Genomic DNA, 13077 nt, shown 5'->3' on the forward strand with positions numbered 1-13077 from the left:
TTTAATTAATCCAACAAAAACTAATTTGTTTTCTAACAAATAATTTTTCCCAAGAGTGAGCTGAACTTCTCTCCATGGAATGTCCCGGAAAGCAATTTGCCGTAGAATTCTGTAGAATTCGGTAGCAGCAAGACATTTGCGATAAAAACCCTGTGCATATTAACATGCATAGATGTGGGTTTCTGTGTGTGTGTGTGTGTGTGTGCGTGCATGCGCGCTCACACTCACACCCATGGAACTGAAGCACTCTGCACAGGCTGGACCTAGAAAGGCAGCTCATCTACAGGCTTCCCCTCCTCTAGAATTTCCAGAGTTAAATGCCTATTTGATAAACCCATTAGTGAAATATCTCTCTGTCATGGTGGCTGGTGCACTGCAATGTATATACTAGTACTATGGTTTCGTGTAACTTGGGAGTAATTTCAGGAGCACTGCCGGGCTCAAGCAAAGTTTAAAAGAGATGAGCTGCTCAGTCATGGAAATAGACTGACGCTGAGGGATGCTTTCATTTAGATATGAGGCATACTGACATTCTGAAATAATGCAATGGACTTGTTAAGGATCTGAGGCAAGTTATCCAGTAAGAGAAAAGGGAACTCTCCTTCTGGATTTATCTTTCCTCTGCACTCAGATTTAGGCCGTTCTAGAGGGAACAGGCAGCACCATTCTGCAGTCTGAAAAAGGAAGAGTGGCTTGCCAAATGGCAAGTGAGGCACGTAACCCATTTTCTGTTGCTTCAAATTTTTCAAGATTGGCTTTTGCAGCACAAAGGTCAGAGATTATCATATTCCCCTTGGAGGGACCTGAGAGTCCTCAAGGGGTGGGGGGAGCTCTTGCATCTCCAGCAAGCCAGAGTCCTGGTCCAAAGGTCAATGAGCAGGCCCAACTTGAAGAAACTACAATATTTTGACACCAGAGACCCTCCTTATCACATGGGGTGTCTGGAACTACAGCATTAAATGACAAGGCAAGGAAACTGGCTGACAGCACACCCCCCAAACACCACCACCAGCAACAACAACAAATGCCTCTTTCACGATGGTCATATCAGATTGAAACCTGAACAGACGCCACAAGAGTAGATCTACTTTCAAGACAACAAAATACATAGCTTTAGGTTACACAAACCCATACAATCATACACACACACAGTCTTTTTGCTTTGAAAATGAATGTAACTCAGAGAAAAGATGCAGATCAAAGATTACATAAGGATCTTACAGAAATTAAACTTGGGATCAAAGGTTAACAACTATGACCCATGGGCCAAATCCAGCACTCTATGTTTTTATAAATATTTATTGGAACACAGCTACAGCCCTTCATTTACGTATCATCTATACCAGCTTTCATGTTCCAATAGCAGAACTAAGTAGTAGAGCTAGGCCACTGTATGGTGCACAAAGTCTAAAGTCTTTATTATCTGGCCCTTTACAGAAAAGCTTGCTGACCCTTTATAGATCAAAGAATGTTTCCATCATGACCTGAATGAGCTGAAGTAACAGAAGATCATCTTCACCTGTGTTCTTGAACCAGAAAAGTACATTAAAATATTTCCAGATCATATTTGGCTACTCAACCATTCTGCTTAGAATCTGTGTAGCCAAAACTAGTTAACAACTGTGTTTGTTAGTGTTTGTTAACAAACACAGACAATATTAAAAATCTGTATATAATTGTATTTATGTATAATATCTATGTAAAGAATGGAAAAAATAAGAGCTAGAGAATTTGAAGGAAAGGAGACCTAATGAAAAAGAAGAACTCAAAATACGATTACTAGAAACCTGTTATTTGGAACTTAGACATATTTTAGTATATTTTTCTTTATATTAAACAGCACGGGACCATGACCAGGACCCTCAGAAAAGCAAGAACAATTTACAACTGTAGATTTTACCCATGACTTACGTGACAAAATTTTTTGAATAGAAAATAACCAGCATTTCTATAAAACATTATTTTTTGATTATATAATTAAAGAGATATAGCAAAATAAGAATGTTATTTCTAAAGTAAATATTTTAGTCAATGTTGCATCAGAAGTATTTCTTTGACATTTTTCAAGAGACTTTAGTTATTAACTACAATTACAGTTGTTAGTATTATATAGTGACACATTGCTTAAAATATATTATAAACCATTTTTTTCCTCTTTAATTTAAACGAAATATAAAATTAAGGATTTTGTGACATAATTCATACTGGAAAACATTTAAAATGGTATGAATTACTCTTATACAGAAAATGCCAGCGGAATCACAAAACGTTCTAATGCTTGAGAGTGCCTGGCACGACGCTTGGCACAGGCCGAGGGACTCCATGTTTGTTCACTCATTCTCTCATTCATTCATGCATTCATTCACAGAAATTCAGGCTGAAGGAAAAACTGCGTAACGAGAATGGCAAGCACAGTCTTATCAACAAATCTGTAGCTTGGACAAGGACTTTGGCAAAAGAGAGTGGAGATGAGAAGCCGATGGTCACAGTTCCAAACTGCTTGGTTAAGATCTACCAAGGGCAGCCCAGGGGTGCCTTAGCTGACATCACAAAGAAATGAGAGCCGACATTTCCACAAAAGGAACACATTCCTCCAATATCCAGGCTTCACTTTTACATACAAGTAACTGCTCAAAGACAGGCGTTAAGTGGGTGTCAGACACAAAACAGTACATACATGCAACCCACCAGAAAACAAGAACCCTCTGACTGGGGTCTTACTTTTCTGCAGAGATGACTTTTTGGTTAGGGCTGCATTTGCTTGGCTTAAACAACTTTAGACCGGTTTCAACAAAAAAGTATGACTCTAAAATTGTAAAAGAGAAATGCAGGAAGTAGAGGGGGTGTTCAACACCTCTATTTTTCTTTTCTTTAATGTACCAACTGATCTATCTACTTAGCACATTTGTGCCAAAGGCACAAAGTGAGGTGTCAGCTCTCTGAAGAGGCACCCGGAAAGGAGCATCTGTAGGCTCTTTGTGAAGGTCTTATACATGTAACAAGTATTTTAACCTGAGTAATAGGTCTACAAAATGCAAAGGATGGTAAGGGACTGTAGAAAGTAAATATACTCTTGGAAACTAAGTGGAATATGGGATAAGGGTTGATCCTGCAGGAAATAATTTTTTAAATCTGTTAAAAAAAAAAAAAACAAAAAAAACAAAACATGACACTGGCAAGTCATTTGTAGCTGACTTTAATTGCCTTTGGTATTCAGAGAAAGAAATAATGGAAACATTGTGAGAAGTGCTAGTCTTCTCTCATCACAGGGAAGGGAGCTGGCGGTGGAGAACACCCATCCCCTGCCCCTCTCAGACTTTTCGCTTGGGCGAGGACTGGCCATGCTCTGGCAACTCTTCCCCCCCACCCCCCTTAAGCCCCAGTCAGCCCAGACCTAGAAACCCAGCACTGGCGGGGAGGCGGCTCTCTCTTCTCCTTCCTTGAGGGGCTCCTGGGAGCCCAAGGAGGCCCCTTTACTCTGCACACTTCTGAACAAAGTGTGGGTGGGCTCCCCGCCAGGCGCCCAGTGGCTGTTTGCTACCTCAAGTTGTTCACACTTTTTAGGGACTCGTAAGTGGACTTGTGCTATTTTTAGGAGGAAGGCCAACACATTTTGAGAAAAAAATACTCTCCCTTTCTCAAGTTAGTCATCTACCCTTCTCATTTAAAAATTTCAGTCTTTCAAATAGTAAAAGATATAATTTAAAAATGTGTGCTAAAATTTAACTCTCTTAAAAACATAAATAATGCATTGACTCCACATCCTTATTTTATAGATATACTGAGAAAAAGGGACATTTACCACTTACGGGTCATCTCCTAAATCGTGAGAATTGTTTGACTCTTGGTGGCATAAGATGATCACTCTTAGAAAATAATTATACTAATTTATTAAATCTTTTCTCCAATTTAAATCTAGTACATCCTAAAAGGTTACACAGAAAAGCTATCAAAATAAGAAAATATGTCTTCAGATTTCCAAGGTGGGCTTCGTCCCTAAACACTGTTTCATGAAATCTCCAAATTCAGAGTAAATATTAGACTAGTTACACTGCTCCCAACTTTTATTGTCAATGGAAGCTGTTTGTGTTAAATGTAAAGAAGAAAAAGTGTCTTGCACCATGACATAAACTCAAGGGACAGAAAATTTATAAGCATACTTATCTTACAATACAGTTCTTGAAAAAATTTAAGTTCTTCCCCCCCAAATATAAAGAAATAGTAATTTCTTTAAAAATAAGTATCACTGCAAAATCTATTGATGGTAAGAGAAACTGCCTTAGGTATATCCCGAATTTAGTTAATATGATTAATTATACCACATTTTTTTTCTATTAAAAATTACTTTGAAGCTGTTCTTTGGATTTCTATAAATACCCTTGCAGAAAATAAAAGCTGAATTTCATTTTTTACATAAAGTATTTGTGAAAAGCTCACTCATCTGATAATAAATAAAGGATCCCCTGTTACCGTTCCAGATAGAGCATTTAAGCAAGCTTCATTGTATTTTGTTTTTTGATTTAATAGGTTGTAAAAGAAATTTGGGTAAATTTATGTGTAATAGTATGGTGAATTTTGCCAAGCCACGTAAAGTCGTTAAGTTGAGGGATTTTACTAAATTTATAACAACGTTAGAGTGGATAAAGTTCACTTGGTAGATTTGCTGGTTTGGAAAAAAAAAAGTCTCCTCCCAACAAAACCAAGGCTTTCTCTTAGAACAGGTTTCAAGGCGACAAACTGTAGCGACCCCCACTTTTGGTCATGCTACCAACACTAGACTGATCAACATGCACAAAATCCCAAACCCAGGCTCTTAAGTAGTGGTTATGATAAATACCAGTTTCAATGATTCCATATGGAGACAAAGACTTGAAGAGTATTCTTTGTGAGATCGTGCCCCCAGAGAAAATTAAATTTAACCAGGAAATTTCAATGGGATCACTGGGATCTGAAATGGTTGCCAGTCTGGTCGTCCAATGGGGAACTTGAAAATTGAAACAGGGACAGGTACTCGGGTTTCTTTTTCCAGTCTTCATTGCTCTCGATGCTGTTCCACCGTTCTTAGTCTGTTCTAGTTCCTTCCATTATTAAAAATGGAGAAAAGGGGGAAAACCGGTAAGTAAATATTTGATTTGAAAGCTGCTCCGCTTTGAAAGGAACACATTTAGAATTGGTTCCCAAGGCCATTTCTCACTCCCACAAGGTGCTCCACATTCTTGGCTTATTCTTAGGCAGTCCAGACTCCAGACTCCAGGACTCTAAAACAATATAGTAATAACAGGCAAAATTTCCCTTGTGACCATCTCTTTACGAATCCAAGCACACCAGGTCTTTGTCTTACACATACCAGAATATGTTTTGGTCAGGTATAAAATGGAATCATTTCAAAGTTGAGATATCTACAAGTTGAAAAGTCCTGTGGGGCACAGTCATGTTTCACCCTGCCATGGTGACTTACGAGGTCCAGGTTTCCCAAAGCCCCCTCTCCAGACTAATTTCTGTAGTGGTCCATGTAAACAAAACACAGGTGAGAATGGTCTTTCTGGAGCTGCTTTCATCGAACAGCAGGATTTCCTGAAAGTGTGGTGTTGGCTAAATGTAACACAGGCAGAGGATGAGCCTCTGTATTGAATACCCAGTGGTCTAAAGGTAAAAGGTCATCACTGGAGAACAGCAGATACAAGTATCTGAAAATAAAAGGGAGAGAAATGAGCTTCAATTAGAGTTCAACAAGATCAAGTGAGCTAGTTACCGCAGCAGAGGAAACCAAAAGCCTATTCTGAAGAGCTCTAAGAAAAACACATCACAGAATGAAACTCACTCACACAATCTAAAACATAGTAACAACATGTTCTAGAATAGTGAGGTGCATAAGAAAATCCAGTAAGATGCACCCGTGGACTGCCGATGTGAGACAGTTAACAAAGTCCACACACCTGTCGGAAGCACATCAGACAGCAAAGCTGTAAGTTGGCTCCCTCGTGAACGAACAAACCACTTTGTGATTTTTCACAGACATTCTTTTAAAAGTCACACATAAGATCAATCATCTACTTTGGCAGCTTACAGAGCTCATAGTGCAAGTGAAGTGATTAATTCGCAATTATTAACAGACACTGAAGGAAATAACTAGCATATTATCTGGACCTAGCAGGGATTTTTATATACTGGTACGTTAGGAGTTTTTGTAGTCTTTCCAGTAGGTAATGCAAATTGTTTAATGAAGGTTTCAGAAACACTATGGATTATAAGAATTTTGTGCTTGCTCTCCATAGGTAATAGCATTGTGTATTCGAAGGCAAGGATTCCCAACCTCCCCATGGGCACTGGAAGCCACGGTGATAGAGCTGACACAAACAATAATTGTTACCTATAATGATGGGCATATTCCAATCTAAATTCTATTAAAGGGGTTTTTAAGGTGAGCATAAAAAAACCAACTCCAGAGAGTCAGGAAATCTGGGTTCTAACTCCTCATTAGGATTTGGTGAAGAACTCCTTTACAATGATTTTGCTGAAATTCCTTTATCTTAAAAATAGCATATTTATATCTTTTCTGATTACCATTACAGTTCCTAGATGACCGAGTAAAAACAGACAGCACTAAGGCAACATTGTAACTGGTAAAGCTGGAATGGAGAGTAACAGGGCTTCCAACCTCCCTGACCCTAGACCTTGAGACCTGCTTGACTCGAATTCATTCACCACGTTATGGGCGGAGAAGCTGTAACTGAAAAAAACAGACTTGGCTGGAGGTAGCAAGAGACTGCTGGGTCTACTGTAGGGAGGCCGGAAGCACAAGCTCTTGGAGTTCTGGGCACAAACATATCCGGAAGCGCTATGTTCTGTGCAATCCCATTTTTCTTGGTTAAATACGGGCTGATGGGTCAAGCTTGCTCTAATTTCATCACTTCTTGAAAGAGAAGAGAGAAAATTCAAAAGTGTCCCACATAATGATTCCTTTCCATGGGGGATGCTATGGAAGTACCGGATGTAAACACAAACACTACAAAAATTAAGAAAATAATGAATGTGCAGGCTTTAGATAATAAAAAGGGACATTATTTTAGTTTTTTAAGGATTATTAGTTTTAACCCATCATTTTAAAAAAGATCCTAATTAAGGGTGCCTGGGTGGCTCAGTCGGTTGATCCTCAGACTCTTTGTTTTTTGCCTTGGGTTGTGATCTCATCTGGGTCAAGGGATTGGGCCCCACATTGGGCTCTGTGCTCACCACAGTCTGCTTGTCCCTCTCCCTCTGCTCCTCCCCACAGCTCTCTCTCCCTAAAATAATAATAAAAGGAACCTAATTGAATACTACTGTAGTGGGTTGAACAATGTGCCCACCTCCCCCATTCACATCCATCTGGAGCCTCAGAATGTGACATTATTTAGAGACAGGGTGTTTGAGGATGTCATCAATTATGGATCTTGAGAGGAAATCATCCTGGATTTAGGGCCTACCCTAAATCCAGTAACTTGAAATTTGCAGGAGAAAGGAGAGGGAGATTTGGACCCAAAGGCACACAGGGAGGAAGGTCATGAGCAGCCAGAGACAAGGATTAAAGCTATGCTGCCACAAGAGGGAATGATCTTCAGACTTCAGGTCTCCAGAATCAGGAGAGACTAAATTTCTGTTAGCCATCAAGTTTGTGGTAATTTGTTAAGGCAGTCCTAGGAACTAACACAACGTCCAACCCGACCTCCAGGATACCTCTAGACCTTAAGCACTGCTGCTAGGTCCAAGGGGCCTGGAGCAGGACTAGAGAGCAGGGGTTAGACATACGGGGACACACACATACCATACATTCCCACAGACACACACACACTATGCACACTCTCTCTCCCTCACACACACTCCCATAGAAACACACAGAGCCCCCCACACACATTCCCATAGACACAAAGACCACACACACTCACACATACACACACTCCCAGACACACACAGACCACACACTCTCTCTCTCTCGCACACACCACACATTCCCAGACACACGCACACCACACCCTCACATACACATACCCACAGACACACACAAGACCACACACTCACACACACTCCCATAACCACACACAGACCACACACTCCTGTAGACACATACATACCACAACACACACTCATACACACTCTCACAGACACACACACACTCACATAAACACATACCACATACATATTCTCACAAATTTATAACAAAATCAATGTTTGAAATTAAAGTAATATAGCTAAATAACTCTTCTTAATTTTGGATTCCACATTCAGAAAAAGATGTAGAGGACATGGTATACTATTAGTGATTTAAGACTTTTAACCTGGATTTTAAAAGTAGAACTGGAGAAGTGTGATCTGTGCTGTGAAAGCTGAGAAAAGTCTATAGTCTAAATTAGCTACCGCACTACTCATTTTTCCTTTAGTATGAATTTTCTTAAAACTAAGGTTTATAGATGACAAGTGGTGCTGACAAAAGCCTACAGGCATATAAAAAGATGCTATTATGGACCTCAGTCTGAACAGATGTGTAGCTTACTTTTTAGAGCTATTTAAAAATGTTGTGCATATATGTCTCTCTGAGCTTTCTCTCATCTAAAGACAAGGTATTTCAAGGTGGTGATGCCAGGAGTCATCTCAACACAAGTGTTGGTAGTAACTGAACAGGCAAGTTTTCAGCAAGAGAAGTCAACCAAATCTGAGGAGAAAAATTTAAGTGTCAACACAGAAATGGTAAGGCTGAGAGAACCAACTGCCAAGTTAACATGTACTTACTTACTTGGGCCTCTATGCTCACTTATCAAACAAGCCTTGGTGACTCATTTATTCTTCTTCACAACTACCAATGGCAATGTTCCGTGTATCACAGAAAGATGTTACAACTCTAAAAAGGTTTGCATTTACTTGTATATCTAGCTCATTAAAAAAAAAAAAAAACCCTTAGATTGTTTGAAAAATAACTTACTTAAAACTTCCATTTCATTTATACTTCTAATGTTTAAACAATGTCTTTGGAACAGACTGGTTAGAAATCAAATTAAATTGAAACGTACTCAGTGGAAATTAAGTTCTAAAAGATGACACACTGGGACACGTGGGTGGCTGCGGTGGTTACACTTCCGGCTCTGGGTTTTGGCTCAGGTCATGATCTCATGGCTTGTATGATGGAGCCTGCACTGGGCTCCCCGGGCTCCCCGCTCAGCGAGGAGTCTGCTTGAAGATTCTCTCCCTCTTCCCTATCCCCGCCAAATAAATAAATCTTTTAAAAAAATTGCGTTAAAACATACAATTTTTAATCTCGCCAAAAGGACCTGCCCCTCTCTGCTTTTCCCCACATCTCCTCTCAAATCTTAAAGTGTTTTTTGTTTTGTTTTGTTTAGGGGAAGAGGTGGGTAAAGAAGAAATCTTAAAACTAATGTGGGTATATTACAAATCCAAATGCAAAATATACATGCATTTTTTTTAAAGATTTATTTATTTATTTATTTGACAGAGAGAGAGAGAGAGAGAGAGAGATCACAAGCAGGCAGAGAGGCAGGCAGAGAGAGAGGAGGAAGCAGGCTCCCTGCTGAGCAGAGAGCCCAATGCGGGGCTCGATCCCAGGACCCCGAGATCATGACCTGAGCCGAAGGCAGCGGCTTAACCCACTGAGCCACCCAGGCGCCCCACATGCATTTTTTTTTAAAGATAAACTGAAGAAAGCAGATACTTCTGATTACTGCAATGGTTTAGGCTTTGTCTTGCTGATATAAGGGAGCTGGGAGGGATTCATTTTCCTCTGCCCTTAGGGGCTGAATAAGTTAGGATGATTTTGCCTGCAGGATACAAGATACCTAAACTACCTGAACAGTGGGTGTTAGCTTCTACAACAAAAGCCCAGAGGTAGATGATAACAAAAGCTGGTTCATTTAACAGTAAAACACTATCAGAGCTCTGGGTTTTATAAAGTTTAATAAAATACTGAATTTTTCCTGGTGCCAAAATACCTTATCCTTCCTTCCCTCTTCTTAGCCCGCTGCCTTGAGAAAACCGTCCCTCTGAAATGTACATAAATCTTTTTAAAAGCTGAATATACTTCTTGCAGGCTGTACCATTTAGTTTCTCCTAGTGGCCTGCTTTTGCAATGTAATCATCAAGGAAGATGAACCCCAGTGTCCCTATCACTGTGGGACTCTAGCTCAGGTGGCTTTCTCTCTAAAGCTCGTAACTAACCCTTATCAGAGACAGAAGTGTCAGTTGTCCTTTGAATAAAGACAACTGATTAGCACAGATGGTCGCCCCAATCACCCCAACGTGAATTTAGAATGAACTATGTATAGCAAATGGTGCCGTGCAGGAACTATTCTTACATATGGACAAGTTACAATTTATCTTCAGAACACGTATATAAGGGATTGTATCTGCCTGGTTATATGGAAAGGTGAAATTTCTTTCAGCCTGTGATGCAAATTGCAGCCTGGTTTCATGCTTATCCAATGATAAAAATGTTTTCTAAAATGTTTTCTTTCTCTGCTATATTCATGAGAGGATTTTCTGGGTTGGCAGAAGATCTGGTTTCCAATTTTTCCCCCTGTCCTCAGGGTCTTCAAGATTTTCTTGACTTCTCAGAATTAGAAGATGCTCCATACCTTACATCTCCACTCAAGTCCAAAGCAAAAAAGTAAAGGGAGACCTGTCTGCAGGTGTGGGTCTATTCTGATAGTCTAATACATGTGTAGTAAGTAGTATTTCATTGTAGTTGCAATTTGTTCTAATCATGTCTAGCAGTTTTTCATGAGCTTACCTGCCATCCTTATATATTCTTTTATGAAGTATCTGTTTAATTCTTTTGCCAGGTTTTAAATTGGGTTGCATTTCGTCTTACTGCTGAGATTTTAGAATTTGTCATATCACCCAGAATTATAGAGTTTGCAAAAATTTTATCCCAGTCTGTGCCTTATCTTTTCATCCCTTCATTTTCTTTCATTCTTCTTCAAATGTCTTTCAGAGAGATTTTTTACAATTTTAGACCAACTGATCAACTCGTTCTTTTATGTATCATGCTTTGGTGTATATCTAAAAAAATCTTTGCTTAGCCCAAGGTCCCAAAGATGTTGTTCTCTGTTCTCTACTACAAGCTGTACTTTCAGGATTTTTGGTGGTTTTTTTTTTTATTTTTTAAGATTTTATTTATTTACTTGACAGAGAGAGACACAACGAGAGAGGGAACACAAGCAGGGGGAGTGGGAGAGGCAGAAGCAGGCTCCTTACTGAGCAGGGAGCTTGATGTGGAGCTCTATCCCAGGACCCTGGGATCATGACCTGAGCCGAAGGCAGATGCTTAATGAGTGAGCCACCGAGGTGCCCCTGTACTTTTAGGTTTTAAACTTAGGTCTATGATACATTTTGAATTGATTTTTTTGTATATGCATATAGAAATCCAATTATTCTATCACCTTTTGTTGAAAAGCCTATCTTTTTTCATTGCAATGCCTCTGTACCTTTGTCAAAAATCAGGTGTCCAAATATATACCAGGTTTTTCCTCTCTGGACTCTCTATTCTATTCCATCAATTTATTTGCCTAGCATTACACCAACATCACAATGTAATGATTATCACAGCTTGAAATCAGGCAGTGTTACGCTTTGAACTTTATTCTTTTTCAAACTTGTTTTGGCTTTTCTAGGTTCTTCACATTTCCACATGAAATTCAGAAACAGCTTTCTAATTTATGTAAAAAAGTCTCTTAAGATTTCAACTGGGACTTCACTGAATCTATAGATCAATCTGAAAAGAATGAACAATACTTAGTTTTCAGAACCATCAACAAAGTGAATCTCTCCATTTAATTAGGTCTTTAATTTCTTTCAGCAATGATTTTTAGTTTCTAGTGTACAGGTCTTTCATGTGTTTTGTCAAGATTTATCCTTAAGTATTTCATAATGTTACGGTACTGTGTTTTTCAGCTTCAATTTCAGTTCATGCTTAATACATAATTAATTTTGATATACTAATCTTGCATCTGCAACTGTGCTAAATGCTCAATAATTCTAGTAACTTTTCAGTAACTCCACAGGATTTCCTACTTTGATGACCACAACTTTTATGAAAAAAAGATAATTTTACTTCTTCTAGTCTGGATGTCTTTTATTTCTTTTTCTTGTCTGACTATACTAGCTAGAACCTCCAGTTCAAGGCTAAACTGAAGTGAAGAAAACAGAAAGAAATCCTTGTCTTATTCCTGATCTTAGGAGGAACACATTCAGTTTTTCAGTATGAGGTTAGGTGTAGATTTTTCATTTATGCTCTTTACCAAGTTGAGAGAATTCCTTTCCATTCCTGGTTTGCTAAGAGTCTTATCAGGAAGGGATGTTCGATTTTGTCCAATAATTTTTCTGTGTCTACTGAAATGATCATATGGTTTTTCTTTTTCAGTTCACTGATTTTCAAATGTCAAACCTCCATGCCCAGAGTAAATCTACTTGGTCATGATGTGTTATCTATTGAATAGGTTGTTAGATTTAATTTGCTAAAATCTTGTTTAGCTGCTTTATGCATATTTGTTCACGAGGGATATTAGTCTTGTTTCCAATGAGAACCCTGCCATCATTCTTGCATGTGTTGCTTTCTACCTAACTCGTTTTTCTCCTCTGATGGCTTTTCAGACTTTTTATCATTACCACCGGTTTTAAGCAATGTGATTATGATGTGCCCTTGGTGACGTATTCTTCATGTTTCTTGTCCTTCGACTTTGTTCAGTTCCTTCGAGTGGGTAGAAGTTTGGAAAGATTTTGGCCCATATAAATATATTTTTAATCCTTTCTTCTGTCCTCTCCACTTCAGACTTCACATATTTTAAGCAACCTACAGTTGTCGCACAGCTCACCGATACTCTTTGCATTTTTATAAGATTCTTTTTTGGCTCTTGTTTTCATTTTGATTTTAGCTGCAATGTCTTCAAGTTCACAAATCTTTTCTTTTGCAAGTTCTAATCTGCTATTAATCCTCTTAAGGTGTATTTTTTAATTCAGACTTTGCAGTTTCCATTTCTGGAAGTTTGATTTGGATTTTATTATATCCCATGTCTCTCTTTAATTTTTTTAATATAT

General features: G+C 38.8%; 1 protein-coding gene across 1 annotated transcript in view; it reads right to left on the reverse strand.

Moving 5' to 3' along the window:
- Positions 1-1160: 1160 nt before the first annotated feature.
- The window catches only part of MAN1A2 (mannosidase alpha class 1A member 2), a 204382-nt gene continuing 192465 nt past the window's right edge, over positions 1161-13077 (reverse strand). The window contains 1 exon segment of the mRNA XM_047724606.1: positions 1161-5687. Coding sequence (XP_047580562.1) covers positions 5555-5687 — 133 coding nt within the window. The 3' untranslated portion in view covers positions 1161-5554.

This window comes from Lutra lutra, chromosome 4 (genome assembly GCF_902655055.1).
Source record: "Lutra lutra chromosome 4, mLutLut1.2, whole genome shotgun sequence".
In the NCBI taxonomy this organism is placed as follows: Eukaryota; Metazoa; Chordata; class Mammalia; order Carnivora; family Mustelidae; genus Lutra; species Lutra lutra.